The 25,524-nt window shown below is 61.2% G+C and overlaps 3 protein-coding genes and 1 long non-coding RNA gene across 14 annotated transcripts; 2 read left to right on the top strand and 2 right to left on the bottom strand.

Moving 5' to 3' along the window:
- Positions 1 to 3,290: 3,290 nt before the first annotated feature.
- On the bottom strand, positions 3,291 to 7,580 carry GNGT2 (G protein subunit gamma transducin 2). 2 transcript variants are annotated; one of them, XM_070060828.1, is made up of 4 exons: positions 7,161 to 7,580; positions 5,962 to 6,050; positions 4,074 to 4,173; positions 3,291 to 3,765 (listed from the first exon to the last, which is right to left on the bottom strand). In XM_070060828.1, the coding sequence occupies exons 3-4, from the start codon at positions 4,155 to 4,157 to the stop codon at positions 3,640 to 3,642; spliced, it is 210 nt and encodes a 69-aa protein (XP_069916929.1). In that variant the 5' UTR covers positions 4,158 to 4,173; positions 5,962 to 6,050; positions 7,161 to 7,580; the 3' UTR covers positions 3,291 to 3,639. The 2 variants fall into 2 exon arrangements, with proteins under 2 accessions (XP_069916929.1, XP_017204649.1); XM_017349160.3 differs by lacking the exon at positions 5,962 to 6,050.
- Positions 7,581 to 7,780: 200 nt separating this feature from the next.
- Positions 7,781 to 16,584, top strand: ABI3 (ABI family member 3). Its single transcript, XM_002719306.5, has 8 exons — positions 7,781 to 8,058; positions 12,218 to 12,385; positions 13,330 to 13,506; positions 14,493 to 14,578; positions 14,733 to 14,828; positions 15,009 to 15,163; positions 15,647 to 15,784; positions 16,141 to 16,584. The coding sequence occupies exons 1-8, from the start codon at positions 7,942 to 7,944 to the stop codon at positions 16,302 to 16,304; spliced, it is 1,101 nt and encodes a 366-aa protein (XP_002719352.2). The 5' UTR covers positions 7,781 to 7,941; the 3' UTR covers positions 16,305 to 16,584.
- A 274-nt stretch (positions 16,585 to 16,858) lies between these two features.
- On the bottom strand, positions 16,859 to 23,347 carry PHOSPHO1 (phosphoethanolamine/phosphocholine phosphatase 1). Of its 10 annotated transcripts, none has more exons than XM_051824883.2 (5): positions 23,098 to 23,346; positions 21,932 to 22,028; positions 20,682 to 20,741; positions 19,218 to 19,339; positions 16,859 to 18,566 (listed from the first exon to the last, which is right to left on the bottom strand). In XM_051824883.2, the coding sequence occupies exons 3-5, from the start codon at positions 20,724 to 20,726 to the stop codon at positions 17,690 to 17,692; spliced, it is 1,044 nt and encodes a 347-aa protein (XP_051680843.1). In that variant the 5' UTR covers positions 20,727 to 20,741; positions 21,932 to 22,028; positions 23,098 to 23,346; the 3' UTR covers positions 16,859 to 17,689. The 10 variants fall into 10 exon arrangements, with proteins under 10 accessions (XP_051680843.1, XP_008269550.1, XP_008269549.1 ...); XM_008271328.4 differs by having other exon boundaries at positions 20,682 to 20,775; XM_008271327.4 differs by having other exon boundaries at positions 22,981 to 23,346.
- Positions 23,348 to 23,379: 32 nt separating this feature from the next.
- Positions 23,380 to 23,908, top strand: LOC138846109 (uncharacterized). The gene is made up of 2 exons (XR_011383500.1): positions 23,380 to 23,461; positions 23,637 to 23,908. It is a non-coding gene; the product is annotated as an uncharacterized lncRNA (long non-coding RNA).
- The last annotated feature ends 1,616 nt before the right edge of the window (positions 23,909 to 25,524 follow it).

A 25,524-nucleotide genomic window follows, 5' to 3' on the forward strand; every position in this document is an offset into this window, starting at 1 on the left:
TGGCCTGGGAAAACAGCAGAGGATGGCCCAAGTCCTTGGGCCCCTGCACCCATGTGGGAGACCCGGAAAAAGCTCCTGGCTTCAGATCTGCCCAGTTCTGGTGGTCATGGCCATTTGGGGAGTGAACCAGCACATGGAATAGCTCTCGCTCTCGCTCGCTCGCTCTCTCCCTCTCCTTCTGCCCCTCTGTAACTCTGCCTTTCAAGTAAATAAGTTCAACCTTAAACAAACCAACAAAGACAGCACTGACTGGGGTTGCCTGGTTAGGTCAGTGTGATGACACGGGACTGCGGACGCAGGCAGGCAGCAAACCCCCTGCAGCAGCTGCCTCTCACCGCAGCTCTCCTGGCTTCCTATTTCTGCTTCCTTGGCCTTGATGCCGCAGGCAATGAGTCACCCACGTCTCCCATTTCCCTGGGCTAATAAAGGGGCAGAGGCTGGGGTGGGGGAGGGGGCAAGGGGACATCCAGCAGCTGCTCCAGCGTGGCTCCCTGCTCCTCCGCCCCCAGTTTACAACCATCAGAGATGGGGAGGGGGCCGGCAGGAGGCTCTTGCTGGGGTTCAGCTGGATGCTCGCCTTCAGCCCTGTGCCTGGATCCCTGCCTCCTCCATCGGACTGCCTGCCTCCTCCATCGGACTGTCCCCCCTCCATGTCCTGACATCATCTGACCGCGTTCTGACGACCCCATTCGACCTCTCTGTCTCTGACCCTCCCCCTTGGTCCTCTTCACTGCCCTTCCTCCCCCACCCCGGCCTGAGTTGCTGGTGCCCCTCCAAGTTCTATTCCTGGCCCTCCTCTCCCGCTCCTCACAGCCCTCTTGAGCAATCTTGTCCGCTTGCCTGGTGTCAGCTCCCGCCTCTCGGTGACGCTCAGCAGGGCACCGGGTGAGGTGCGTGGTCAGCTGGTGGGGATGGCCTTCCATCCACAGGTGACACCCGCGGTTACCCGGTCATCCAAGGACAAAGCTTGAAGTTACCTGTGAGAGTGGCCTCTCCTTCCACCCCAGGTTCAGTTCATCTCTGGGTCCTGCAGACTTTGCCTTCTCCTCTCCATTTTCTCTATCACCTGCGCTCTGGTCCGGCCCCACCTCCCAGTTCAGTTCACAGTCCCATCTGGGGGGCTGGAGCGTGGGGGGTCCGCCCTGTCTGGGAACAGCCCTTCCCAGGTGGCCCTGACAGCCCGTAGAGGAAAGAACTTCCTGCTCTGTGACTCCTGGGAAGCCGAGAAGGCTCCACTCAGATGAGCAAGACTTGAAGCGTGATTGAAGGACTGATAACAGAGATTGCGGGGGGCTTTGGGTTGGAATACTTAGGGTGAGTCCAGAGACGGATGTGCAAGGGCCATGGGCATGTTTATCAAAGGCCTCTTTCTCTCTCTCTGTATTTCTGCCTTTCAAATAAATAAATAAATATCTTTTTTTTTTGACAGGCAGAGTGGACAGTGAGAGAGAGAGACAGAGAGAAAGGTCTTCCTTTTGCCGTTGGTTCACCCTCCAATGGCCGCTGTGGCCGGTGCGCTGCGGCTGGCATACCATGCTGATCCGATGGCAGGAGCCAGGAGCCAGGTGCTTTTCCTGGTCTCCCATGGGGTGCAGGGCCCAAGCACCTGGGCCATCCTCCACTGCACTCCCTGGCCACAGCAGGAGCTGGCCTGGAAGGGGGCAACCGGGACAGAATCCGGCGCCCCAATCGGGACTAGAACCCGGTGTGCTGGCGCCGCTAGGCGGAGGATTAGCCTAGTGAGCCGCGGCGCCAGCCCTGTATCTTAAAAAGAAGGAGGAGGAGGAGGGGCCGGCACTGTAGTGTAGTAGGTTAAGGTTCGTGTCCCAGCTGCTACATTTCTGATCCAGCTCTCTGCTAATGCGCCTGGGAAAGCAGGGAAAGACAGCCCAAGTGCTTGGACCCCTGCACCCATGTCAGGCACATGGAAGAAGCTCCTGGCTCCTGGCTTCAGCCTGGCCCAGCCCTGGCTGTTGGGCCAGGAGTGAACCAAAAAAGAGAACATTCTCATCATCTTTTAAAAAAAATTATTTATTTATTTATTTATTTATGTACTTACTTTTTTTTCTTTTTTATTCTTTTTCTTACTTTTACGAAAGGCAGAGTGAGAGGAGAGAGGGAGAGAGAGAGAGAGAGAGAGAGAAAGAGACTTTTTCCTGTTGATTTACTCCCCAGATGGCTGAATGGCTGGGGCTGGGCCATCTTCTGCTATCCATGACCTCACCCGCCACGTGCCTGTGGGCTGTGGGCTGTGGCCTGCCGGGAAGGGAGCCGAGTTTGCGGCTATGGGCAGCAGCGCCGTTATCTGCTGTGTATCCAGTCCTGTCTGTGAATGCCCCCAGCCAGAAACTCGCATGACTTCCTGGACAGCACCTTGTCCCCCACCCATCACTCATCTTACCTCCTCAAGACCTCCTCCGGCTCTCCTCTCCCTCCTCCTCACTCCCCCCCCCCCCGCCCCGACCTTTGCCTCCTTAATGGCCTCTCTGCCTCCCCTCTTTCCCCTTTAACTTTATTGTCAGGAGCAAGTTTCCCTGTGGGCAGATAAGGCTGCACAGTTCTGGGAGGGAGGGAGGGAGGCCTGGCTCCAGCAGCGGACCCTCCAATCCTCCCATCCTCTTAGAGGCTCTAAGCCTCTCTCCCGCCTTTCCAAGCGCTGCCTGATTGGCTCTCCGGTTGCAAACCCGCTCTCCCTCTACCCCGCCTCCATCTGTGCCTCTGTTCTTGCTGCCCCTGCAGCCACCATTGGCAAGGCAGTCGACAGGACTCCCCTGCCGGTTCACTCCCCCCACCCCGCACTCCCCGCCTCCCCCCAGGCTGCACAGGACACAGCGGTATCGGTATCGGTATTGTGAGTGTCTGTCCAAGTTCCTTCTGATGCAGCCTAGCATCCTTCTGGTCCCTCCCTGCGTCCCCAGCCCTGGGGCTGGGGGCAGCTGGTGCCCTGGCTGCTGCAACCCCTTCCCCGGGCTCCCTGTTGCACGGGGGGTGGGGGTGTGTGAAGCAAATGTCCTTAACCAAGCTCGAGGAAGGAGCCACCGAGACTCGACCCCTCTCCAGCCTCATGCTCGCCACTCTGGGTGCTGCACCCTCCCCACTCCAGCACTCGCCTCTGCTCTGCAGCTCAGCGAGCCCTGTGCCCTGCACCACCCTGACCCTCCCCACGGAAGCACGTGTTGACTGAATCGGGCATCGTGCCTGTCTTCGGGTGAGGAACACAACGTGAGCCGCGCTCATTGTGCCCAGCCTTCTATCCCAGGTGCCCAGCGCGTAATAAACACTCGACAACGTTGGCGAAGACCTGAAACAGGACTTTATGAACTCTGTCATTAGGCCGTCGCGGTGATCCAAGCGACTAGGAAGAGGATCGCAGGCTGGGAGATGGGGAGGGGGAGGAGTCCCCCACCCCAAAGGACACTAATGTGCAGAGTGCATGGGGAGGCGGAGGGGCACTTCCAAGGCCCTCTTGAGCTCAGGGTACCCGGCAGCTCCGCAGCTCCACCGCCCAGGGCCCCGGCTGGGGGAGAGATGCGCAGCCTTCTGGGACCGACAGAGGGAGCAAATTCATGGGTCCCCTGGGTGTCCCAGGACACTTGGGCCTGGCTGAGGAGGGACACTAGGCTGAGGGCGCCCAGGCTGTCAGCTTATCCGACAGGTGCCTTTCTCCTTGAAGGGATTCCTGTCCTCAGGGATGCCTTTGAGAAGGGGGTCGTTTCCAGCTTGGGCCTCCACGTATTCCCTGATGTCCTTGCCTGTCTTGGAAATCTGTGAAGCACAAAACAGGGTCACAGTCCTTGTTGATTTCTCAGGATGCGGGACTTGTTCAGTCCAGGCAGACGGGGTTTCTAGACGGGGGTGTGGGAGGGGATGGAGGAGGGGCAGGCAGGTGGGAGCCCCTGACTCGCACCTGTGTGCGCTGCTTGGCCAGGCCCAGGCCGGGCATGGGAAGGGTCTCTCCCGGGCTGGGGAGGTTCAGCAGCTCCACGGGGTCTCCCCCCAGCCTCCCCCCACATCCTGCCCCGTGCCCTCAGCATCCGCAGCCCGGGAGAAGCCCCGGCAGGGAGGAGGCTCACCGGAGCTCTGGGGTTCTGCACCTCCTTCCGCAGCTGCTCCACCTCCATCTTCAGCAGCTCCTTCTCGCTGAGGTCCTGGGCCATCCTGCCCTGGAGACACCTGAGCCCAGAAGGGCAGTCAGCAACCAGGGCCCTAAATCACATCCGCGCTTCCGGCTCCCTCCACACCTCGACTCCTACTCTAGCCCTGCGGGGTCCTTCAGGTTCGAAGCCTCCTCGGCATCCCACACATCTTCACTGCCTCCCTCCACTCCTGCGCCACGGCGAGCCTGCTCCCAGTCTGGTGGGGGGCGAGCCTGCTCCCAGTCTGGTGGTGGGCGAGCCTGCTCCCAGTCTGGTGGGGGGTGAGCCTACTCCCAGTCTGGTGGGGGACGAGCCTGCTCCCAGTCTGGTGGGGGGGTGAGCCTGTTCCCAGTCTGGTGGGGGAAGAGCCTGCTCCCAGTCTGGTGGGGGGCGAGCCTGCTCCCAGTCTGGTGGGGGGTAAGCCTACTCCCAGTCTGGTGGGGGGTGAGCCTGCTCCCAGTCTGGTGGGGGACGAGCCTGCTCCCAGTCTGGTGGGGGACGAGCCTCCTCCCAGTCTGGTGGGGGGCGAGCCTGCTCCCAGTCTGATGGAGGGCAAGCCTCCTCCCAGTCTGGTGGGGGAGGCGCGATCTTCGCCCTGGAATAAGCATCTGTCTAAGAAGGGAACAGAGAAGCAACACAAAGGAGCTTCCCGTAGCGCGGATGACTCGCGGAGCTCAGTTATTATTCCTCAGGGAGAAGCTTGCTTTTTCGTCTCTAAGTCCCTCTCGGCAGAGAAGGGGCTCTGGAGCCTGCTGGACCCCAGCTCCGACCCCAGCTCTGCCGCCTCCTTGCTGGGTGGCTTTGGCCAACTCACTCCACCTCCCTGAGGCTGTCTTACTCTCCCCACCTGCAAAAGGAGTGTAATCATAGTACCTAGCTCATAGGGCGATTGTGAGTGCTAAGAATGTAATGTGTATCAAATATTTTTTAAAGATTTATTTATTTGAAAGGCATAGTTACAGAGAGTCAGAGGCACACACACACACAGAGACAGAGACAGAGAGAGAGAGGGAGGGAGGGAGAAGTCTTCCATCTGCCAGTTCACTACCCAGCCACAACAGCTGGAGCTACACTGATCCGAAGCCAGGAGCAAGGAGATTTTTCTGGATCTCCCACATGGGTGCAGGGGCCCAAGGACTTGGGCCATCTTTTACTGCTTTCCCAGGCCACAGCAGAGAGCTAGATTGGAAGTGGAGGAGCTGGGACTTGAACCGGTGCTCATGTGGGTAGCCGGCACTGCAGGCGGCAGCTTTGCCCGCTACGCCTCAGCGCCGGCCCCATCAGATATTTTAATACTCTGTGTGCCCCATCATGTATGATTAATGCCTGGATTACTATTGTCACTGATAATGAGATTATCATCACTGCAGAATGACAGGAAGGCCTGCCTGGTGCTCTCGCTGCAATAGTACTAAGACTGGGGCCAGGCATTGTGGCTTAGCAGGCTAGGCCACCACTTGGGATGCCTGCGTTCCACATCAGAGCGCCCAGTTCCGTCCCGGCTCCTCTGCTTCCGATCCAGCTTCCTGCTAATGTGCCCTGGAAGGCAGCAGATAATGGCTCGAGTACTTGAGTTCCTGCCAACCCATGGGAGAGACCCACTTGGAGGGCCTGACTCCAAGCTTCTGCCTGGCCAAGCCCTGGTTGTTGCAGGCATTTGGGGACTGAGCCAGTGGATGAAAGATCTCTATCTGTCGGTCTGTCTGTCTCTCTCTCTTTCTCTCTCTCTCTTTCTGTCACTCTGCCTTTGAAACAAATAAATCTTACAAACAAAACAAGACACCAATCCTGAGTCCCGGACCAGTACAACACCAGCCCCTCTCACCTGCCAGTGGGGAGCGCGCAGTCCACACCACCTCTCAGGACCCAGAAGCGCTGGTGTGTGGGCCTCCCAGCTCCTCATCAGCTGAGAATCTTTGGATAAAGCAGATGGCCCGGACACCAAGGTCTCTGCCGCCTAAGCTGATCATAGGCTAAGGTTCTAAGCCCATGCATCCTCCTGAGCTCCTGAGCCCTCCTCGCCACTGGAGCAGAGACACTGACGCTCTCCCCATCAGAGCACACCAGGGACCAGACGCCAAATCCACCTGCCTCGGAGCCCCCCACTTCCCCCCTCCCTGGCTTCATTCATCAGCCCCAGAGGCCCCCCTGGCTCCCACTCTAAGCCTCACAGTTGCCCCCTCCCCTGCCTTCTCCCCATCTCGGAGCCCGCACCGAGAGTGTTCCTCCTGCTGACGCAAGTCCTGGACGAGCTCCTAACTTCCCTTATCCGGGAAGTCCTTGTGTCCCCACCGTGGGAGTCCCTGCAATTTGAGCCTGCAAGGGTGTCCTGGCTCACCCCTTGTTCACATAGTCCATAGCACTGTGCTCCTGGCTTACAATGCCGTGCTAGTTAGTCCCGGGCGCCACGGCGGCCGCAATCGCCTGGGCCCACGCTGGTTGACCCCCACGCCCCCTGAGCCCTGAGTGTGGCTCTCATGTGCAGTCTCTGAGCCCTTGGTCTTTCTCGTGCTCTCCTCCCAGCATCACCCAAGGACTGTGTCATTTAACAGATGCTAAGCCTGGATCTGCCTGACACCTGTCAAATGGCAAGGGACCCCCTGCAGGAGGAGACACTAAGGGACCCCCGTGGCCAGTGAGGGTCCCTCTTATTTCCCGGCCTCTAGGCCAGGGCTGGGGAACCTCCTGCCCAGGGCCATTTGGATCGTTACAGCATCATGCAGGGGCCATACGAAATTGTCAGCTTGGAAATGAGCCTTCTGTAGAGGTACTGAATTTTGAGTCCTGCCTATGGAAGACTCAGCAGAGCCAGACCAGAGGATTTTGTGGGCCTTGCACCAGCTGCAGGCCAGACATTCCCCTTCCCCCAGCTCCTGCCCTGGCCTAGGAGGGCAGAAACAGCGGGAGGAACAGGAGGATGTCCATTTTTCATCCTAATGTTCCCCGCGCCAGGACCCCAGGCCCACGTGCAGCTAGCAGTGAGCGCTAAGAACAGGAGACGGGGGACAGGACCTGAGCCCATACCTCCTGAGCTCCGCCGCTGCTTCCTGAACCTGGGAGGTCAACGTGGAATCTGCACCCGGTGCGTCTCAAGTCCAAGTCCTTCCTGTTGCTCAATCGGAGTCCCTCCCGCTACAGCTGCCCGGTTTCATCTTTGCCTGGTCTCCGGCAGGCGCAGGCCATGCCTAGCGGAGCCTTCTCGCTGGCCGCCCTGCAGGGACACCTTCCTGGTGTCCAGTCCTCTTGCTGTTTCCTATTGTTGCTGTGCCGCCACCGTCATCCGCTGTCCCCAAGCCGGACTGCTCTCCATGTCCCATCCACCCTCCACTCCCCCGTCCCGCGGTGACTCATCCCAGAGCTTCCCAAGGAAGCCCCCACCCTCTGCCCTTTCCTCCTCTCTTCCATGAGTGGAAAATCTACCCCCCCACCCCAATGCAGGCCAGCCCCCTTCCTCTCAGTCTCCCCTCCCAGCCCCCAGTCAGCCAGTTTCCTCTCTGGGACCAGGGAGCCATCACAGCCGCCCCGACCTTGGCTTCCTCTGCTGGGTGGAACTGGGGGCTGGGCCCCTGGCTTCCCCCTTCCTCGGGCAGGGGACAGAGGCACAGGCCCAGCCAGGGAGCAGGGACTGACTTCCTCTTGTCCCGGAATGAGCATGCCTGCCCTTCACAGGCAGGTTTGGGGCTCTCACGCAGAGGAAACCAAGAGGGCGGTGAGAGGGAGGGCAGGCAGAGCGACCAATCAAGGAAGGGCTGGGTGAGGCACAGAAGCTGCGGCTCCCGGGGGAGCCAGACGGAGGCCGGGGGTGATGGCGGAGCTGCAGCAGCTGCAGAACCTGGACATCCCCACGGGCCGGGAGGCTCTGCGTGGCAACCACAGCGCCCTGCTGCGGGTGGCCGACTACTGCGAGGACAACTACGTGCAGGTGGGTGAAGGGGGGCCCCTTGCCCCCCAACCAAGGGTCCCCAGAGCCTAGCCCAGGCGGAGCCATGGAAACCATCCCAGCAGGTGCTCATCCCCCAGGCCTGGGCTGCAAATCATCAACTTCATCCGCGTCCTCCGAACTTCACCCAAGGTGGGGGACGGACAATGTGGGGGACGGGCAAGGCTAGTCCATTCTGGTCTCAGGCCTCACCCCGACTTCATCTCCCTCAGCGCCCCAACATACAAACGCTGGCGCATCATCCGGTTTTCAGCAAGGCTCTAGGCGAGACTTTAGAACTTCCCCAGGACAAAAGTGAGCTTGAGACAGAGGAGAGAAGGGAGTTAGCTCCTTGAAGTTGCAGAAGGCGGGGTAGGCTTAGTCAGGGAGGGGGTGCTGACACAGAGGCAGGGGGCTGGACAGCATGACTGCTGGCGACAGGCTACAGCAAGACAACGAGGGTAGCATTTTTTTTTTTTTTAATTTATTGGACAGGTAGAGTTACAGAATGAGAGAGAGAGACAGAAAGTTCTTCCTTCCGTTGGTTCACTTCCCAAATGGCCGCCACGGCCGGAGCTACGCCGATCCGAAGCCAGGAGCCAGGAGCTTCTTTCCTGGTCTCCCATGCGGGTGCAGGGCCCAAGCACTTGGGCCATCCTCCACTGCCCTCCCGGGCCACAGCAGAGAGCTGGTCTGGAAGAGGAGCAACTGGGACTAGAACCCAGCGCCCATGTGGGATGCCGGCGCCACAGGCGGGAGATTAACCTAGTGTGCCACTGTGCAGGCCCCAAGGGTGGCATTTGTAGCATAGTTTTAAACATGGTGTGATTGTCCCAGGACCAAGAACGTGGATTTCTGGAAGGAGAGAATTTGAGGATGACCGAAACGCCTGGCTCCTTTGTTAGTCCTAACAAGTACCCTGGAGACCAAGGATCATAATGTCTATTTTAGGGGTTTGGAAATGGCGGCTCAGGGAGGTACAGGGACTTCTCTTTTTATTTTTTTTCTTAAGATTTATTTATTTATTTGAGATGCAGAGTTACAGAGAGAGAGAGAGAGAGAGAGAGAGAGAGAGAAGTCTTCCATCCTCTGGTTCACTCTCCAAATGGCCTTAACGGCTGGAGCTGAGCTGGCCAGGAGTTTCTTCTGGGTCTCCCACATGGGTGCAGGGGCCCAAGGATTTGGGCCATCCTCCGCTGCTTTCCCAGGCCATAGCAGAGCTGGATCAGAAGTGGAGCGGCCGGGATCGAACCAGTGCGCATATGGGATGTTGGCACCACAAGCAGAGGCTTAGCCTGTTCTGCCACAGCGCCTGGCCCCAGGCTTTGAGCTCCACTCTCACCACCTTTCTGCCTCCTTGATAAGCTGCAGGCCAGACTCGTTACCCCCTGTGCAAAACTTGGTTTCCCTAATTGGTGCCGAGCAGGCCATGAGAAGCAGCGCAGGGACTTCCCAGCATCGTGAGAATGTGGCAAAGAAAGAAAAGAAAGCCCAAGGGAGCAGGTGCTCATGGGAAAGTGGCAGGTGAAAGAGTGGCGGTGACAGCACCAGAGAAAGGCCCCACGCCCTGACTTCGGGACAAGCGTATTCCCTGAGGGGCCTCCTCGTCTTCACCCCAGCAAGGAAGCTGAGCCTTGGAAAGGTTAAGTCATTTCCCAAAGGCCTGAGTGCTAGTGGCAGAGCCCGCTTCACACCCAGTTCACACCCTGCAGAGCACACTCCCTGACTCCCCAGCTCAAAGCTCTGTGCCGGGTGTGATCTGAGTCCCCGTGAGCAGCGAGTGGCCAGCCTGTAGAGGAGGGGGACCTTGGATTGCAAAGCGGCCACTTCGTCCCAGCGTGGAAAGGCACAATCCCACCACAGCCGAGGATAGAAGTAGCTACTTCCACACCTTTGGGTGCTCGTGTACCTCTTAGGGGCTTGCGGACGGTGTGCACCTGAGTCCAGGGTCCAGGCCTGCCACAAACTTAGGACGACGGCCAGCTTCCCCTGATCCGATCCTTAGAGCTTCCTCCGGGGGTGGTTACGCGGGCTCCATGTGAGAATGCGTAAAAGCCTTTAGCCGGGCGCCTGCCCCTTAAGAAAGGCCACATACATATCAGCCACTGGTATTATTATTATTAAGGAATACACACGTGTATAATACAACCCAAACGCTCTGGGCATCAGAAGCCCTCACCCACACTGGACGTGCTGGGAGCCTGCTTTCTCTAGACAGAACGCTAACCACTAAACCACACCGCCGGTTACCTTTCCTAGTCTCTGAGGCTGCGTGGGGAAGCAAGTGCCTAAGATGACTTCCCAGATTGGCTTTAAGTGAGGCCTCCATCACCATTCCCAGAGGCCTGGCTCCCACGCCCTCCATGGCCATCCCTAGTCTCTCTCGCCACCCCAGCCAGGCGGCAGAAAACCTGTGGGGAGTGGGAGTGGGCTGGCTAGGTGGCAGCTGCAGGGTTCTCAGTCAAGGTTGATGGAGCCTGCGCACAGGGTGATTTGCATGGTGAGCCAGCGAGCAGCCAGCCGCAGAGAGGGATTCCGCACCTCTGTCCCTCCAGGCCTGCTTCTGCGCCAAGACAAAGCCTAGGGGCCCTTGGCGTCCAGGCTTGAGGCATCCAGGCAGCGCCCACGACATCACTCCTGCCCGGGCTGATGAATGACACAAGGGATGGCGCTGTTCAGGAGGAGAGGGGCCAGCTCAGAAACCTGGGGGAGACCACCAGGGCAGTCCCTGCTCCGTGCTGGGCCTGTTTCTTCGCTTACTAAAGGCTGGCCTTGAACTAGAACACGGACCCACTGTCCTTTCTGGTTTGAACATCTGAGTCTGACTGCTTTGTCTACTCAAGGCCCTCGGTGACAAGGGTCTCATGAGATGGAAATTTGGTTACGGATGCTGATGAGATGTAAATTGACAGGCAAGGGAGCATCTCTTTCCTGATGTTAGAAGAGAAAGGGGGGGGGCCAAAAAGTGGGGCTTCCCAGAAGGCTCTGGCTCAGGCTGGACCCTGCAGGCATCCTGGTCTTGCTCAGGACCTTGCCCCTGTAGTGTCTAGGCCTGCTCTCCACTGACAGGCACCTGCAGGCCTGGGCTAGAAGACCCCAGTGTGCAGCCTTGCCTGTGAGGCCTCTGGGTACCCCGGCTTCACCCTGCATCCGCTCCCTGCTTCCTAAGACACAGGCCAGGATACAGCAACTCCATGACCTGAGTGGAGATGAGGAAGCTGCCTGGGGAACCAACAGACTGGAGAAGCTTTGCCCCAGCTGGCCATGGGCTGATCCGGGACCAAAAAAAATAACCCTCCTTTGTCCTCAGCCACACGCTGCCCGCCCCTCCCCCCTCCACAGCCTGGCAGTGTGACCCAGGGGCCTGGCCCACACCAGGAGGGTGGCTTGGGCCCCCATGCGATCATTAATGAACTCACAGAAACACATTTATGAAGTGTCCTCTTGTGCCAGAACAAAACAGCAAGCTCCCTGCTCTCATTACACATTTTAGTGGGAGGATAGACAATAAAGACAAGTGCAAAGGTCCTGAGGTGGATAGACAATAAAGACAAGTGCAAAGGTCCTGAGGTGGATGCAACCTACTCGTTCAGCAATGGATATCCAGTAGCCAACGTGGCTGGAGGGGAGTGAGTGGGGAGGCGTGGTGGGGATGACGGGGAAGAGAAAGCAGGAATCAGACCCAGAGAGGTGTGCACCAGCCCGGATTAGAACTTCAGAGTTTATTCTTGGTATATTGGGAACCCGTGATAGGGAATGGATGAGGAAGGAAGTCACCGCACTCAGTTTCCCTATCCGAGTTCCCGAACACTGACCTGATGGTACACACCTGGTGAGCGTTTAAAGGCATGGATTCATTGGCCTCATGCTGAGGATTTCAGTTGGAAGGCCTGGGGGGTGGGGTGGGGTGGGAACTTAGTTTGCCTCTTCCAGCCAGTATCACCTTTCGCTTCTTCACCGCTCCCTGACCGCCGAGAACAGCTCGGAACCGACGTCTTCAGGAAGGCGATCGGGTCATCCCCATGGCCGCCACCGCAGACACTTATGGGGGCTGCTGCCTTCTCCCAGCTCAGCCCTTGTCTGTGTGCTCTCCCGCCCTTCTCAGCCAGGGGCCTGGCAGAAGGGGCTGGCCTCAGGCCAGGGCCGTGTGTGTGTATTTCAGGCCACAGACAAGCGGAAGGCGCTAGAGGAGACCATGGCCTTCACGACTCAGGCTTTGGCCAGCGTGGCCTACCAGGTGGGCAACCTGGCAGGGAACACACTGCGCATGCTGGACCTGCAGGGGGCTGCCCTGCGCCAGGTGGAAGCCCGCGTGAGCACCCTGGGCCAGGTAAGGGACTGACAAGGGCGTCTCACACCAGCCCCATCCTGACAGTCCCCGCAGCTCGGGTCCCCTCCTGCAGAACTGCACCCTACCCGTGCATCTGAGGCCTCTTTGTCTCTATGGCTGTGTTTCAGGCATGGGCTGAGCTGTCTACCCCAGGTACCCTCTGCTGTCTGCCCCAGGGCATTAGAAAGTGGTCTACCAAGCATGGGGGCTGCAAGGGACAGGAAGGAAGCAGATGAGCCCTGTTTGCCTCTGCATGCCGACAGACAGCTGTGGCTTTAAATTGGTGGCCTGCACCCAGGGCCACCACCCAGCCTGTCCCCTCTCCATCCCCCCGCCCTTCTGGCCCACACCCCCTCCTCCTTCCTTCCTGGGGCCCTGCCCGAGGCCTGGCCCCACCAAGTACACGCACAGATCCCTTGGCACGTGCAGCATGCACGCAGTCAGCACACGCACCGGGCGTGTCCTTCCTCTCACCCCAGCAGACCCGGGTTCCCACCCTCAGTGCTGATTCCTCTGCAGAACGTCCCAAGAAGAAGTGACCGGACTTGTTTGTCCCCCAGAAGGCAGAGTGGCTCCAGCCACCGTTCCCTGTCCCCTCCCCCGTGACCGCCTCTGCCCCGGAGCCGGCCTGGCCTCTAGTCTCTTCCCAGCTTCCCTGGGGATGTTGGATTTTCTCTTTTCCTCCTGTTCCTGCTCGGCTAATAATAACCCTCATTCTCTTCCTCCAGGAAGTTGCTCTAAAGTGGCTCTGTCCTCTCCCCACCTTTCTCATTTGCTGTGCGGCCTTGGGGACAAAACTCACTCTTTCTCTGGGCCTCGCTGTCTCCCATGGTCCCCATCTCCACCCTAATATCTCTACCCCATTCCTTAGTGAGAAGGGGGCTGGAATCAGACAGCACCCCCCTCCCCGCCATGCCACTGTCACCTCCAGCCCTGTCGCGCAGATGGTGAACATGCATTTGGAGAAGGTGGCCCGACGGGAGATTGGCACCTTAGCCACTGTCCAGCAGCTGCCCCCTGGCCAGAAGGTCATCGCCCCCGAGAGCCTGCCCCCCCTCACGCCCTACTACAGGAAACCCCTCAACTTCGGCTGCCTGGATGACGTTGGCCACGGGATCAAGGTAGTGATGGGGGCCCCGTCTCCCCACAGTACAGTCTCTCCTAGACCCTGGCCCTCATCTCAACCTGAGACCCCTTTCCCCGAAGCCATCCTGCCCCCTCTTTTCCAGCCTCTGCAAGCCCCCAGCCCATGATCTGCTGAGACTGGGGTCCTGGCACCCTCCCCCACACTGTGGCTGCTGGGTGTGGGTGTCGCATGAGAACAGAACAGAACTTCCTCTGTCTGGGGGTTTGAGGTCCCGCGCTGAGCAGCCTTCCCGCTCACTCGCTCTCAGCCCATGACCTTCTTGGCAGTGAGAGATGGCTCACGCACACGGCGACATCACTCCTTTGCCACCCTATCACAGCGGCCCCCACAAGAGGGGCACAACACTCCTCCAGTTACCTCCCTTCCCAAAACTCCTTCCCAGGGTCCCACTTAGAGTCCCCTCTGTCACGGCCCTGGGGAGCCTCAGCAAACAGAATCGCACCTCCCTGCCGGCACCTTGGGGAAGCCGGTGGCTAACAGAAGCGCCATCTTGCACGGGGCTTTGCACCCGTCCGCTGAGCACTCAGCGCTAAGGGGCCTGGGCCCTGCCCAGGTGGGACCAGCCTTCCCCAGCACCCTCCCTCCGCCCTTCAAAGCTGGGGACCACAGAGCCAGGGCTGCGGCTCCCTGTGCTCTGAGATGGCTTTGGGGAGGGGCTGGGATGAACACCCCACCACCACCAACCCTCGCCCCAGCCCGCTGCGGCCACACACAGGAAGCGGCCCTCAGACTGCGTCTGCGCTCCGAGGTTTCTTTCGGTCGCTTGGGTTTCGGCAGAGACAGAGGGGGTGGGGACGGCGTAGGGCGGCAGAGGGGCCTGGGAAGTGGAAGTGGGAACTTGTGGTGCGCACGCTCTCCCTCCTGGGTCTCGGCCGCCCATCCCCCACTTCCTCCCTGGGATGGGTGGAGCGCGCACCACCCCCACCCCAGGTGTCAGCCCCGCGCCCTACTCCCGCACAGGACCTGAGCACGCAGCTGTCGCGGACCGGGACCCTGTCTCGCAAGAATATCAAGACACCTGCCGCCCCTGCCTCCGCCACACTGGGGTGAGGCTTCGCCGCGACCCCAACCAGCCTGGCCCTGCCCCACCCACGCCCACAGTACCTGGCGCCTTGACCTTTATGGTGACAGGCCTGAGGCTGGCGCCTCGCCCCCGCCCCTTCGCACCCGGAAACCTTTTGCCTCCCTCCCCCCGCCCAGGAGACCACCCCGGATCCCCGAGCCGGTGCAGCCTCCCACAGTACCGGACGGCAGACTCTCCGCCGCCTCATCCGCCTCTTCCTTGGCCTCAGCAGGGTGAGTCCTTCAAGACCAAGTGGGTGATGCTGGGGGTGTGTGGTTTTGTCACCGTGATTCTGGGGGTTCAGGATCTCCGGGACCCAGCACTGGGCAGTGAAGGGGCGGGACCAGCCGGGCATACCGGATTACGGAACGTGTGCCCTAAGCGAGCCGGGCCCTGCTCTCTTCCGTCTACAGCAGCGCCGACGGTGGCGGTGGGGTCTCCGCGCCCAAGGGGCAGGAGGCACCCCCACCGCCACCGCCACTTAGCTCTTTGGCCCTGCCACCTCCTCCTGCCAACGAGGTCTTCCTGCCCCCGCCTCCCCCGGAGGAGCTGTCCCCGCCCCCTCCAGGTAAGGACCCCGCCCCCCTGCAGGGTCTCTGTCGCTTCCGGACGCTGCCCCGACCCCACCCTTCTGGGATCTAACCCGGACGCCCCAGGAAACGCTTCGCCCAGGCGAGGGGAACGGAGGGAGAGGAAGCGCAGGAATCGAATTAATCGTTCAACGCCTGCTGCGCATGGGGCCCCGGGCTCCAAGCTTCTCAGCCATAATTGAAACTTCACAACCCCGAGCCTCGGCTCTGCCCACACACATTCAACAGATGAGACTGAGAGTTTAGTGGCCTGCCCGAGTCCCTCGGCTCACGAGTGGTGCTGTCCGACCGCCCTTTCGGCGTGGACCGGGAGCACCTGCCAGAGGCACCGTGCGGGCACCAGGCCGCTGAGGGTAGCAGAGAGCTTGTACCAAGCCGGGAGACTCGACAGCGAAAGGCCCTTGGCGGAGGGAGGGTTCCCGGCGCCGCGCTTTGCAGCCTGCTTTCTCTCCCACTCCCAGCCGAAGAGCTGCCCCCGCCCCTGGACCTGCCCCCTCCTCCGCCCCTAGACGTGGACGAGCTGGAGCTGCTGCCTCCGCCCCCGCCAGGCTTTGGGCCGGAAGAACCCAGCTGGGTCCCTGCAGCCTACTTGGAGAAAGGTACCTGACGCTGGGCACTGGAGGGCACCTCGTCCCAGGTCCCGGGTCTGGCCTCTGCTGCTGCCCTGTCCCAACTTTACTTCCCTCTAGACACCTACCCCACTCCGGCAAAGGGGTTCTTCCCTTAACCTCCCGCCACATACCCACACGCACATGCGCACGCGCGCCTCACATATGCTTTCCAATGAGCCGAGCTCAGAACCAAGCTGGGTGGACAGCAGCCACCCGGTGCTGGATATTAACGGATCCTGAAGGTTTGGGAGCCCCGCAACCTTCTCCCCTAAATGCTCCCCAGGGTCCAGTATTCCCTGGGGGCCTCCCCGCGCACCTCAGCCACCCTCTCCCCCGGCCTGCAGTGGTGACTCTGCACCCGTACACCGCGCAGAAGGACAATGAGCTCTCCTTCTCCGAGGGCACGGTCATGTACGTCACGCGCCGCTACTCTGACGGCTGGTGCGAGGGCGTCAGCTCTGAGGGCGCTGGATTCTTCCCCGGGAACTATGTGGAGCCCAGCTGCTGACTGCCCAGGGCTCTCCCTGTGCCCACCCAGGCTCCGAGCCGAGCCAGCCCGCTGGACTGGGCTGCCCGCATTTTGCGATGTGAGCTGTGCAGTCTGTCCCTTCCCCCTTCCCCCAAAGTGGGGGCCCTGGGGAGAGAAGGTACTCGGAGGTCTGCTGCAGACGGGACAGAACCGGAGGCCGAGGAGTGTGGGGATGACCCTGGCCACAGAGGACCCCTCCCACGTGCTGGGTGGGGTCTCCAGCTTCAAGTGCCAACTCTGAATAAAGCGGATGACCTGACAGCTGCCCCGCGGGACTAGGGGGCCAAAAGACACCCAGTTCTGCTAATGACCGCACCTCTCCTGGGCCTGCCACACCCCAGAGGCCCCTCTGCAGTGGGGGGACTGCACCCGGCTCTTTTGACCCTCGCTTGCTGTGCGTGTTGTGTTGGGTCGTGGCTCCTCAACTTGAGGAGTGGGGACAGTCTCCCCCAGTTAAGTGGGGGCTGTCAGGAAGCAACAGCGCGCCTCCCCCTGCCCTCGTGGACCACGGCACCACAAATCTCAGACACAGGTTCCCCTTCGCCTGCTTTATAGTTCTGACACCAGAAGGGAGGGGGACATGGGGTTCCCTGGTTCTGCTTAAAAACATCATGGCTTTCTGTTCCGTACAGGTGGGTGGAGGGGGAAGGCGCAGAGGGCGGCTTTGGTGCGTTCTCCCGTCTCTTGCGGCATAGGCGAGGCTGCGGGGCGAGGGTCCCGGGAGCGCCGGACCTGAGTTGGGCTGGATGCTACCTCGTTCCACCGGCAGGGGGCGACTGTTCGCTCTGGCTTTTCTCTTCCACGCTGGGGTGCTGAAGGGATGGGCCAAGGTGTAGTAGCGAGTACACGAACTGTGTAGGGGCGTGGCGAGATGGAAAAGGCTTGGAGCTGTCGGCGGAGCGGAGAGCGTCAACTTTCTCCGCGGGGAGTCCGAGTGGCCATGCGGACTTCGGGTGCCTGGGTCCCTTTGATAGAAGACTGGAGAGGGGTCGTTAGGAGGCCGAGGCGGCAGTGAGAGCGGTGGAGGAGGTGCCCTCTGTCACCATCCAGGGTCCCCTGCCGCCCAGGGTCTTGGAAGGGTCCCCACTGCCTTCCAGGGTGGGCGCAGGACCCCGCATGCGCTGCACTCCAGAGCTTAACTGCGGTGAAGGGGGTGGGCGGGGAGAAGGGGGGAGGCAGCTGGGCGGGGCTCACTGCATAGACGGGAACGGCTTGGGGGGCCACCCCTCCCTGGGAGACGCCGGGAGGGTCAGCGCCAAGCGCAAGGGCAAGGAAACAGCCGACTCGCGGGTCTTCCCCGACGGCCCCAGCCCCGCGCCCTCAGCCGCTCGCCGGCCCAGGGCGCCCCCTGCAGGCGAGCGTCTTCAGCACGTCTTGAGCACCTGCTGCAGGTGGAGGCGCACGTCGGCGGCTGTCTCCCAGGGCACCACGCTGGCGCGGAAGGAGCTGGGCTCGGCTTTCTGCGCCTCTTGGATGAGGCGGTGCATGGGGTAGCCGCGGCGCGGGAAGGCCACGTCGCCGCCCGCCAGCAGCCCCATGGGGCAGAAGTCGTTGGCGCCATCGCCCACGTAAAAGAGGCGCTCGAAGTGCACCCCGTCGTGGGCCCGCTCGCGCAGGTAGTCGCTGAGCACCTTGTGTTTGCACATGTTGGCGGGGCAGCGCGCGCAGCTGTGCGTGTGGAAGGGTCGCAGCGCCAGCAGCCCCCGTGCGTCGGGCCCCGACGGGTTGCTGAGGATGCGGCGGAACAAGCCGTGGTGGCCAGCAGCGCGCAGCGCACTCTCCACGCCGAAGGTGTTGGCATCCGAGATGAGAATGACCTCGAAGCAGGTGCCCTGCTTAGACACAAACTGCAGCAGGTCGCCCATGCCCGGCGTCAGGGGGATGGCCTCGTAGACGGCGCGCAGGTCCCGCGGCCGCACGCCCTGCTCGCCCAGGTACTTGAACACGCGCTGCATGTACTCGTTGTAGAAGCCCTCGCGGTAGGTGGCTCGCAGGCTCTCGGGCAGCCGCTGGCCCGGCGCGGCGCGCACGATCGAGTCGTCGCTGTTTTCGTCCACGATGGTCTCGTCGAAGTCGAAGGTCAGGAGGAAGCGCGGGGCGCTCTGGGCAGCCATCCCGCCGTCCTGGGAGCAGGGGGGGAGGGAGCAGCAGGAGGAGGAGGAGGCAAGCGAGAGGGGGCGCGGCGGGAGCCGGCCAGGAAGAGGCTGGTTAGCAGGCCAGAGGCGCTGGCACGTCCAGGACCTGAGGAGGACCCGAGGCTGGTTAAGCTGGGAGCAGCACCCAACACCCCACCACCCCCCATCCGCGCCCTCTACCAGCCTAACCCCTAGACCCGGAAGGACTTCTTTGGCCCCTGTTCTCTGTCCCCCTGAGCCAGGACCACGGAGGCTTGGCAAGGGCCAGCTTCCAAGGGCCCCCTCCCCTTGGAAGATTTCTGTTGGGGAGACTTCCGGTGGCCCTTGAAGCTGGTGTAAGCCACAAGGGGGGGACAGAAGGAGGAACTTTCCACTCCCTCCCCAACACAAAGGCAGGCAAAGAGACCACCCATGCACCCTCCTCTCCTCCCCTGGGTCCTTGTGAAACCCAACCAGGAGCCAGGTCCCAGGGACGACTTTGGGGCAGCAACCAAGGCACATGGGGTGCCAGGTCCCAGGGTCTGGATGAGTGTCAGCCCCAGGCCTGGAGACTTGGGTACGTAGGTCTCTCTGGCCAGAGAAGTGGATTTTAGGCCTTGGAGTAAAAAACCAGCTGAGTACACTGACCAGCTAAGACCCAGGAAGGCTCTGCGAGCTGCTGCCAGCCCCAGGGCGCTGGGCAGGGGTCCGGGGCCTGGACACAGCTTTGCCAGGAATGGTTAGGGCCCTGGCTGCCAGCTCATCACTAGTCACTTGCCAGTTCCCCAGGAGGGACGTGTCAGCGGGTGGGGTTTCTGCCAGAGTCCGAAGCAAGCGGGCAGCAGGAGAAGCAGTGGGGCTGGGGGAGGTTGGAGCCTCCCGGGCAAGGCCACGACACACCTGGGAGACAGGTAAGGGAGAGGAAAGAGAGCAGCAGAGGCTGACAAGGCAGAGGGGGAGGAGCAGGCAGCAGGACCAGGGGAGCTAAGAGGAAGTTGTGCTAAGGCAGCCTGGAAACAGACGGCCAGAGACAGGAAGATGGTGAGGGTGGGAGCTCCGGGAAGTGGAGACCTTGGACCAGAGAGGATGGGGGACGGCAGCGGAGGGGTCAGGGCACAAAGCGAGGCAAGCAAATGGAGATGCAGGAGCCCCCAGCAGGGCGGCCCTGCCGCCTTTGCCCGAGAGAGCATGTGCGACCTCCCAGCACCCTTTCCTGCACTGCCTTTCCCCTCCCCTTTCATCCCGGGCAGGGGGGATGCACCAGTCCTCTTTCCGTTTCTTCCTCCCCCTCTGCGAATGCCGCCCTGTGCATGCCCTAGCACAGTTTGTGAAATGTTAGTCCCAGCTCTACATTTCACAAGAGGTATGTGGGGGCTGGCACTGTGGCATAGTGGGTAAAGTGGCCACCTGCAGTGTCGGCATCCCATATGGGCACTGGTTCTATCCTGGCTGCTCCACTTCCGATCCAGCTCTCTGCTATGGCCTGGAAAAAGCAGTGGAAAATGGCCCAAGTGTTTGGGCCCCTGCACCCATGTGGGAGACCCAGATGAAGCTCCTGGCTCCTGGCTTCAGATCGGCTTAGCTTCAGCCGTTGCAGCCATTTTGGGAGTGAACCAGCAAATGGAAGATCTCTCTCTCTCTCTCTCTCTGCCTCTCTGAAACTCTACTTTTCAAATAAGTAAATAAATCTATATTTTAAAAAAACTCTTGCAAAGAGGCATGTGAACAGAACTGTCCCTTGCCCTCAGCCTTAGAGCCACCCTCTGGTCTCAGCAACTTCCCTTCAGGGGGTCTCAGTGCCAGGCTGAGCTGAAGGGGGGACTGGAGAGGGCCCCTCCCACCCCTCGATGGAAAGTAGGGGCTGAGATGGCTGGAGAGGGCCCCTCCCACCCCTCGATGGAAAGTGGGGGCTGAGATGGCTGGAGAGGGCCCCTCCCACCCCTCGATGGAAAGTGGGGGCTGAGATGGCTGGAGAGGGCCCCCCCACCCCTCGATGGAAGGTGGGGGCTGAGATGGCTGGAGAGGGCCCCTCCCACCCCTCGATGGAAGGTGGGGGCTGAGATGGCTGGAGAGGGCCCCTCCCACCCCTCGATGGAAAGTGGGGGCTGAGATGGCTGGAGAGGGCCCCCCGCCCCTCGATGGAAGGTGGGGGCTGAGATGGCTGGAGAGGGCCCCCCCGCCCCTCGATGGAAGGTGGGGGCTGAGATGGCATCCCAAGAGATCCCTGGAGGGCCCCACTTACCCTAGACAGGCATCGGAGGCCAGCAACTGGAAAACACCCGCTCATTGTCAGCACATCACCCTGGGCAGCATGAGAAGGGGATCTGTTGGAGCGCCTGACAAACGCAGAATCCATCAGGTGCTAAGCCACTGGCTTAGCTTTCACCGCTAGTGCCCGTCTGCTGAGCCCCCAGGGTCTCACTACAAGCGACCCCTGAAACAGACCCGGCCCGCGGAGCACCTCATTAAGCTCTGCAAGGGAGAAGGCTCGGCAATGTTGGCTAACTTGCTGAGGCCATGCTGTGTCCTACTCAGGCCAGTTCCTGGCTCCAGCACCCCAGCTTTGGTCAAAGAAGCCCTGGACCTCTGTAGGGAAGGCAAAGCTGTGGACCCGGCAGCCTTGTACCGGGAGAGGAGCACAGATCTGGCTGGCTGCTGCCCTCTGGTGGTGCCAGTGTGCTACTTAAAGCCCTCTGACAGTCAAGAGAAGCTCCCCTGGCCGTTCCAGGCAGGGCAGCAGGGCAAAACAGGTATCCTACAGGACAGGGACTGGGACATTCCAGGATGAAGGTCCAGGCTCCAGCACCTTCCATCTTGAGAGCCCCCTTCTCCCTCAACTCCCCGAACACACATGCATTGAACCCTTCCGGTAAGAATGGGATGTGGGTCTTAGCTTTGATGAACTTTTAATCTGGGAATTGGGAGTTGGCCCAAGCTGACCTGGGACATGAGCAAAGGCAGGGGGGTGAATGAGAGACACGGGCTAGAGAGCAGATGAGAGAGAAGAGGGACAACAAAGGGGAGGGACTTGTGCTGGGGAGGGGGACAAGGGCCACCCCAGACAAAATCCTGGCTGCTAGTGAGTGTCCAGGCGCCCCAGGCGAGTCAGAGGAGAAAGGTCAGACAGTCAACACGGGCAGGCACGTGTCGGGCACGGGGAGCAGCAAGGGGTGGATACACAGAATGCAGAGGTCACTGCACCACCCAGATGCCCATTGTCACCCCCGGATAAGGGTCTCCTTGCCTTGCTCTGGTTTTTCCCCCTTTTTTGGGGGGAGGGGATATTCTATTGATATTTCTCATAGGGAAAAGATGCATTTTCTTAAATCTGATGGCAGGATTTAGGGAAATCGCTGATGCATGTGTTGTCTTAATCTTCAAGGGAGAAAGGCCTCTGGCCTCCTAGGTGCCTTCCCCCCGGGGGGGAAACTGAGGTCAAGCCCCGGACCCTGTTCCCCACTGGCCTCCAAAACGTTCCAAAAGGCCGCTTACCTCTGGCAGCTGTGTCCCTAGTGATGGAAGGCTTCCTTGGCCACCAAGAAGAGTTCCCAGCAGGAAGGGGCTGTGGCTCTGAGCTTCTCCGTCCCGGCTGGAGGCAGAGCGAGAAGGGAGCTTCAGGAGGTGGCAGGGAGTTCCCTGCTAGTCCAATCAAGAAATCCTCCCGGCCTTTCATGCAAATGCGCTTAGGGTCAGAGGGGGAGGGGGTGGGAGGTGCCAAGGGGCGAGGGGGGGCACCCCTCCCTACAGAAGCCCTGAGTTCCCGCTTTCCCTCTTCAGGGGTGGGGTGAGCTCCGGGGAAGCTTTGGGACAGTGAGGACCCAGAAATCCCAATCAGAGCCCGCGCTGCCTCCTCCATCGCAATCACTACAAATCAAACCCTGCCACTCAGCTGGAATTCACTCCCTCAGACAGTGCCCATCACCACCAAGAAGCAAAGAGGGAGGAAAAGGCCCAGAGAGGCCAGGCTAGCATCCCGGGGTCACACAGCATTTGAATCACTAGAACTCTAGATCCTCCGGAGCCTTTTGGGAGACTCCCAGCTAGGGACCCCCTTAGGCTGTCCCGACCAGCGGAAGGTGAGAGACCCACGCCCTGGTGCCAGTGAGGAGCTGGGACCAGCAGTTACCCAGGGCTCTCCCTACCAGGGCGGATACGCCCAGAGGGGATCCCCACCGGGTAGGGACAGGAGGTGGCAGCCGCCCGTGGGGGAGGGGGGAGAGATATTTTTAGAGGTGACTGGAAAGCAGGCACTCTGGCACATCCCCAGCTGGCGGGCTCCCCGCTCCACTGCGGGCGGGGGGCGCGCGGCTCGGGGACAGGAGGGCTTGTGGGTGGCCGGCGGCAAGGGACACCGACTCCTTGGCTCGGCGGAGCCGCGGAACGAAGGGGTGCCCGGGCGCCGCGTTCCCGGGGCAGGAGAGGGAAGGGGAGTCATTCCTCTCCTCCAGGGACTCCTCCACCGCCCCGCGCGGGAGGAGCGTCCTCAAAGTGTACACAGTGCCCACCCCACGCCGGGACCCCAGCCCTTCCCCAGGACTCACGTGGGAGCGGGGGCGGCGGCGGCAGCAGAGTCTGTCCTGGCTGAGTTTGCAGAGTACCGAGTGGGCAAGGGGGCTGGCTAAGGCAATGGGGCGCAGAATGGAGCAAGGGGTGCTTACGGGGATTGGAGGGGACGTGGTGTCTTATCCACCCCCAGATTGCTGGGCTCCAGCTCACGAGTCCCTCTAGTCCCGAGGGACCGTGGATGATGTGCGTCTGGGCCGTCCCCTCCACCTGCCCCCCATCCCCCCGGGCCGCCGCCGCCGCCGCCGCCGCCGCCGCCGCGTCCCCTTTAAATGCCGGGGAGCCGGAGCCCGAGCCGCGGCCGGCGTTGCGGCTGCTGCAGCACCCGGGCCCACCGCAGTCCCCGCACGTCACAAGCGGCCGGCCAATCGCGGCGGCGCCGGCGCACATCAAAGGGGCGGGCCGCCGGCGGGCCACGCCTCCAGGCTGCCCCAGGGGCTCCGGGAGCGCGGAGCCAAGGTGGGATTGGGCGCCGCGGAGAGGGGTGGGAGGGCTCGCGTCCCTCCCAAGGAGCGGGGGTGGGGGGCACCTCGTCCCCGCGCCTGGGGACAGCTGCGGAGCGCCCCTGCGAGCACACCTGGAAATGCCGGGGCAGTGCACTTGCTCAACCTCCGCCTGCCGGGCCCCGATCCAGAGCGTTCGCAGAAAGACCCTCCACCCCGAGCCGGTCCCAAGCTTCGTTCCTCCAGCCGGGCGGCGGGCACGGGCTGACCCGGCCCGGGACAGCAGTGCCTCTTCCACGTGTGCGGAGCCAGGTGCCCTCTGCCCTCCAGGCAGAGTCCCAGCGACCCGAGATGGCCGGGAGGAGGGGTTCTCCCGCTCCCCTAAGTCGCAGACGCCGGCTGGGGTCCCCGCTTGGGTCGTCCCTGCCTAGACGGTGTTGTCTATAAAACCCGCTTCCTCCTCCGCGTCCGTTCCCGGCCGCAGTCGGCCTTTCCCCCCGTTCCGCGCCCCTCCCTCGCCGCACGCAGGTGAGGTTGTGCTTGTGGGGGGGAGGTGAAACTCGGCTTGGCTGGGGACACTACGAAGCGGGCGTTGGGCGCCACTGCCACCTTCGCGGCGCGGTGTTTACCACCCGCAGGAGAAAGGATTTGCCCAGGGTTCACAGCCAGGGTCGTGGGTGGAGGTGGGGGTGGTGTCTGACTCCCGCCCTTCCTGAGACTGCCCCGGGCGCTGTCCGGGGAGGGAGCCAGACCCGGGGCTGGAAGAGAGGGACCCGGATCTGCGAGGAATTCACCTGATTTCTATGCCTGGGGCTGGAGACGGACCGGCTGTAGTTCCCACCCGTGCCACGGGGCCCAAGCACTAAGAGCTGCAGTACCCTTCCTGAAACCCAGCGCCTTCCACCTCCTCTCTCCTCACACGGTCCTGGAACCAGCCCACCCTGATTTCCTCTCCCTAAGACCACCTCCTTCACAACGCCTTTCCCCATCCCAGACCCTCCCTGCTGTGGGGGGCGCCCGCCTCATCCCTGCTCTGCCGCCCTGCAAGTCCTGAGCACTGATGAGGAGCTGAAGTAATCTTGCAGGTGCAGCTCCTGGCAGCCGCCACCCTGCGATGTACCAGGTGCCGCGTGCCTGCCGGCCCGGGCTCATTTTCCTGCTGGGTAATCCAGGCTCCAGGGCTGGAGCTTGCTGGGGTCACCCTGCTGGTGGGTGGTAACGCTGGAATTCCACCTGTCACCTCACACCGTCTCATTTGGTGTCACAAACGCCCCTCCCTTCCCCGGTACCCAACATGGGGGCAGGATGGAGTTTGAGTGTCTCCCAGTAGGACTTAGATGCTTGTTGAGTGGAACAGTTCCCTGCTGTGCTCAGCCACTGCTGTGAACGCCTTCCGTTTGTATTCCCTCAGGGAGTGCAGTGGAGGATGGCCCAAGTCCTTGGGCCCTGCACCCCATGGGAGACCAGGAGAAGCACCTGGCTCCTGCCTTCGGATCAGCGCGGTGCACTGGTCGCAGCACGCCGGCCACAGCGGCCATTGGAGGGTGAACCAATGGCAAAGGAAGACCTTTCTCTCTGTCTCTCTCTCTCACTGTCCACTCTGCCTGTCAAAAAAATTTTTTTTGATTATGTATATATTTTAAAGGAGGGGGGGAGAGGAAGATAGAAATCTTCCATTTTCTGTTTCATTCCCCAAATGCCCACAACAGCTGGGGCTAGGCCAGTTGGAAGCCAGGGGCTGGAACTCCACCCGGGTGGGTCTCTCCTGTGAGGGTGCAGGGACCTAACTAAGCACTTGAGCCATCATCTGCTACCTCGCAGGTGCATTAGCAGGAAACAGGCTCAGAGGGGGGCAGTTGGGATTTGAACCAGGCAGCACTGATGGTTCAAGCTTCACAATAACAGGTAGAAGCTCCTGAAAAACCTCAGGACACAATCCTTTTCTCTTTCAGCTTGCTTTACTCCTCTCTCTCTCACTGTGCCAATGGGTGAGGCGTGGCGGGAGCAGCCATCGCCTTAGGAGGGGGCAGAAGTAGACTGGGAAATGGGCCCCCAGCTCGTGGGGACCTCTGGGCGGCC

Source organism: Oryctolagus cuniculus, chromosome 17 (genome assembly GCF_964237555.1).
Source record: "Oryctolagus cuniculus chromosome 17, mOryCun1.1, whole genome shotgun sequence".
In the NCBI taxonomy this organism is placed as follows: domain Eukaryota; kingdom Metazoa; phylum Chordata; class Mammalia; order Lagomorpha; family Leporidae; genus Oryctolagus; species Oryctolagus cuniculus.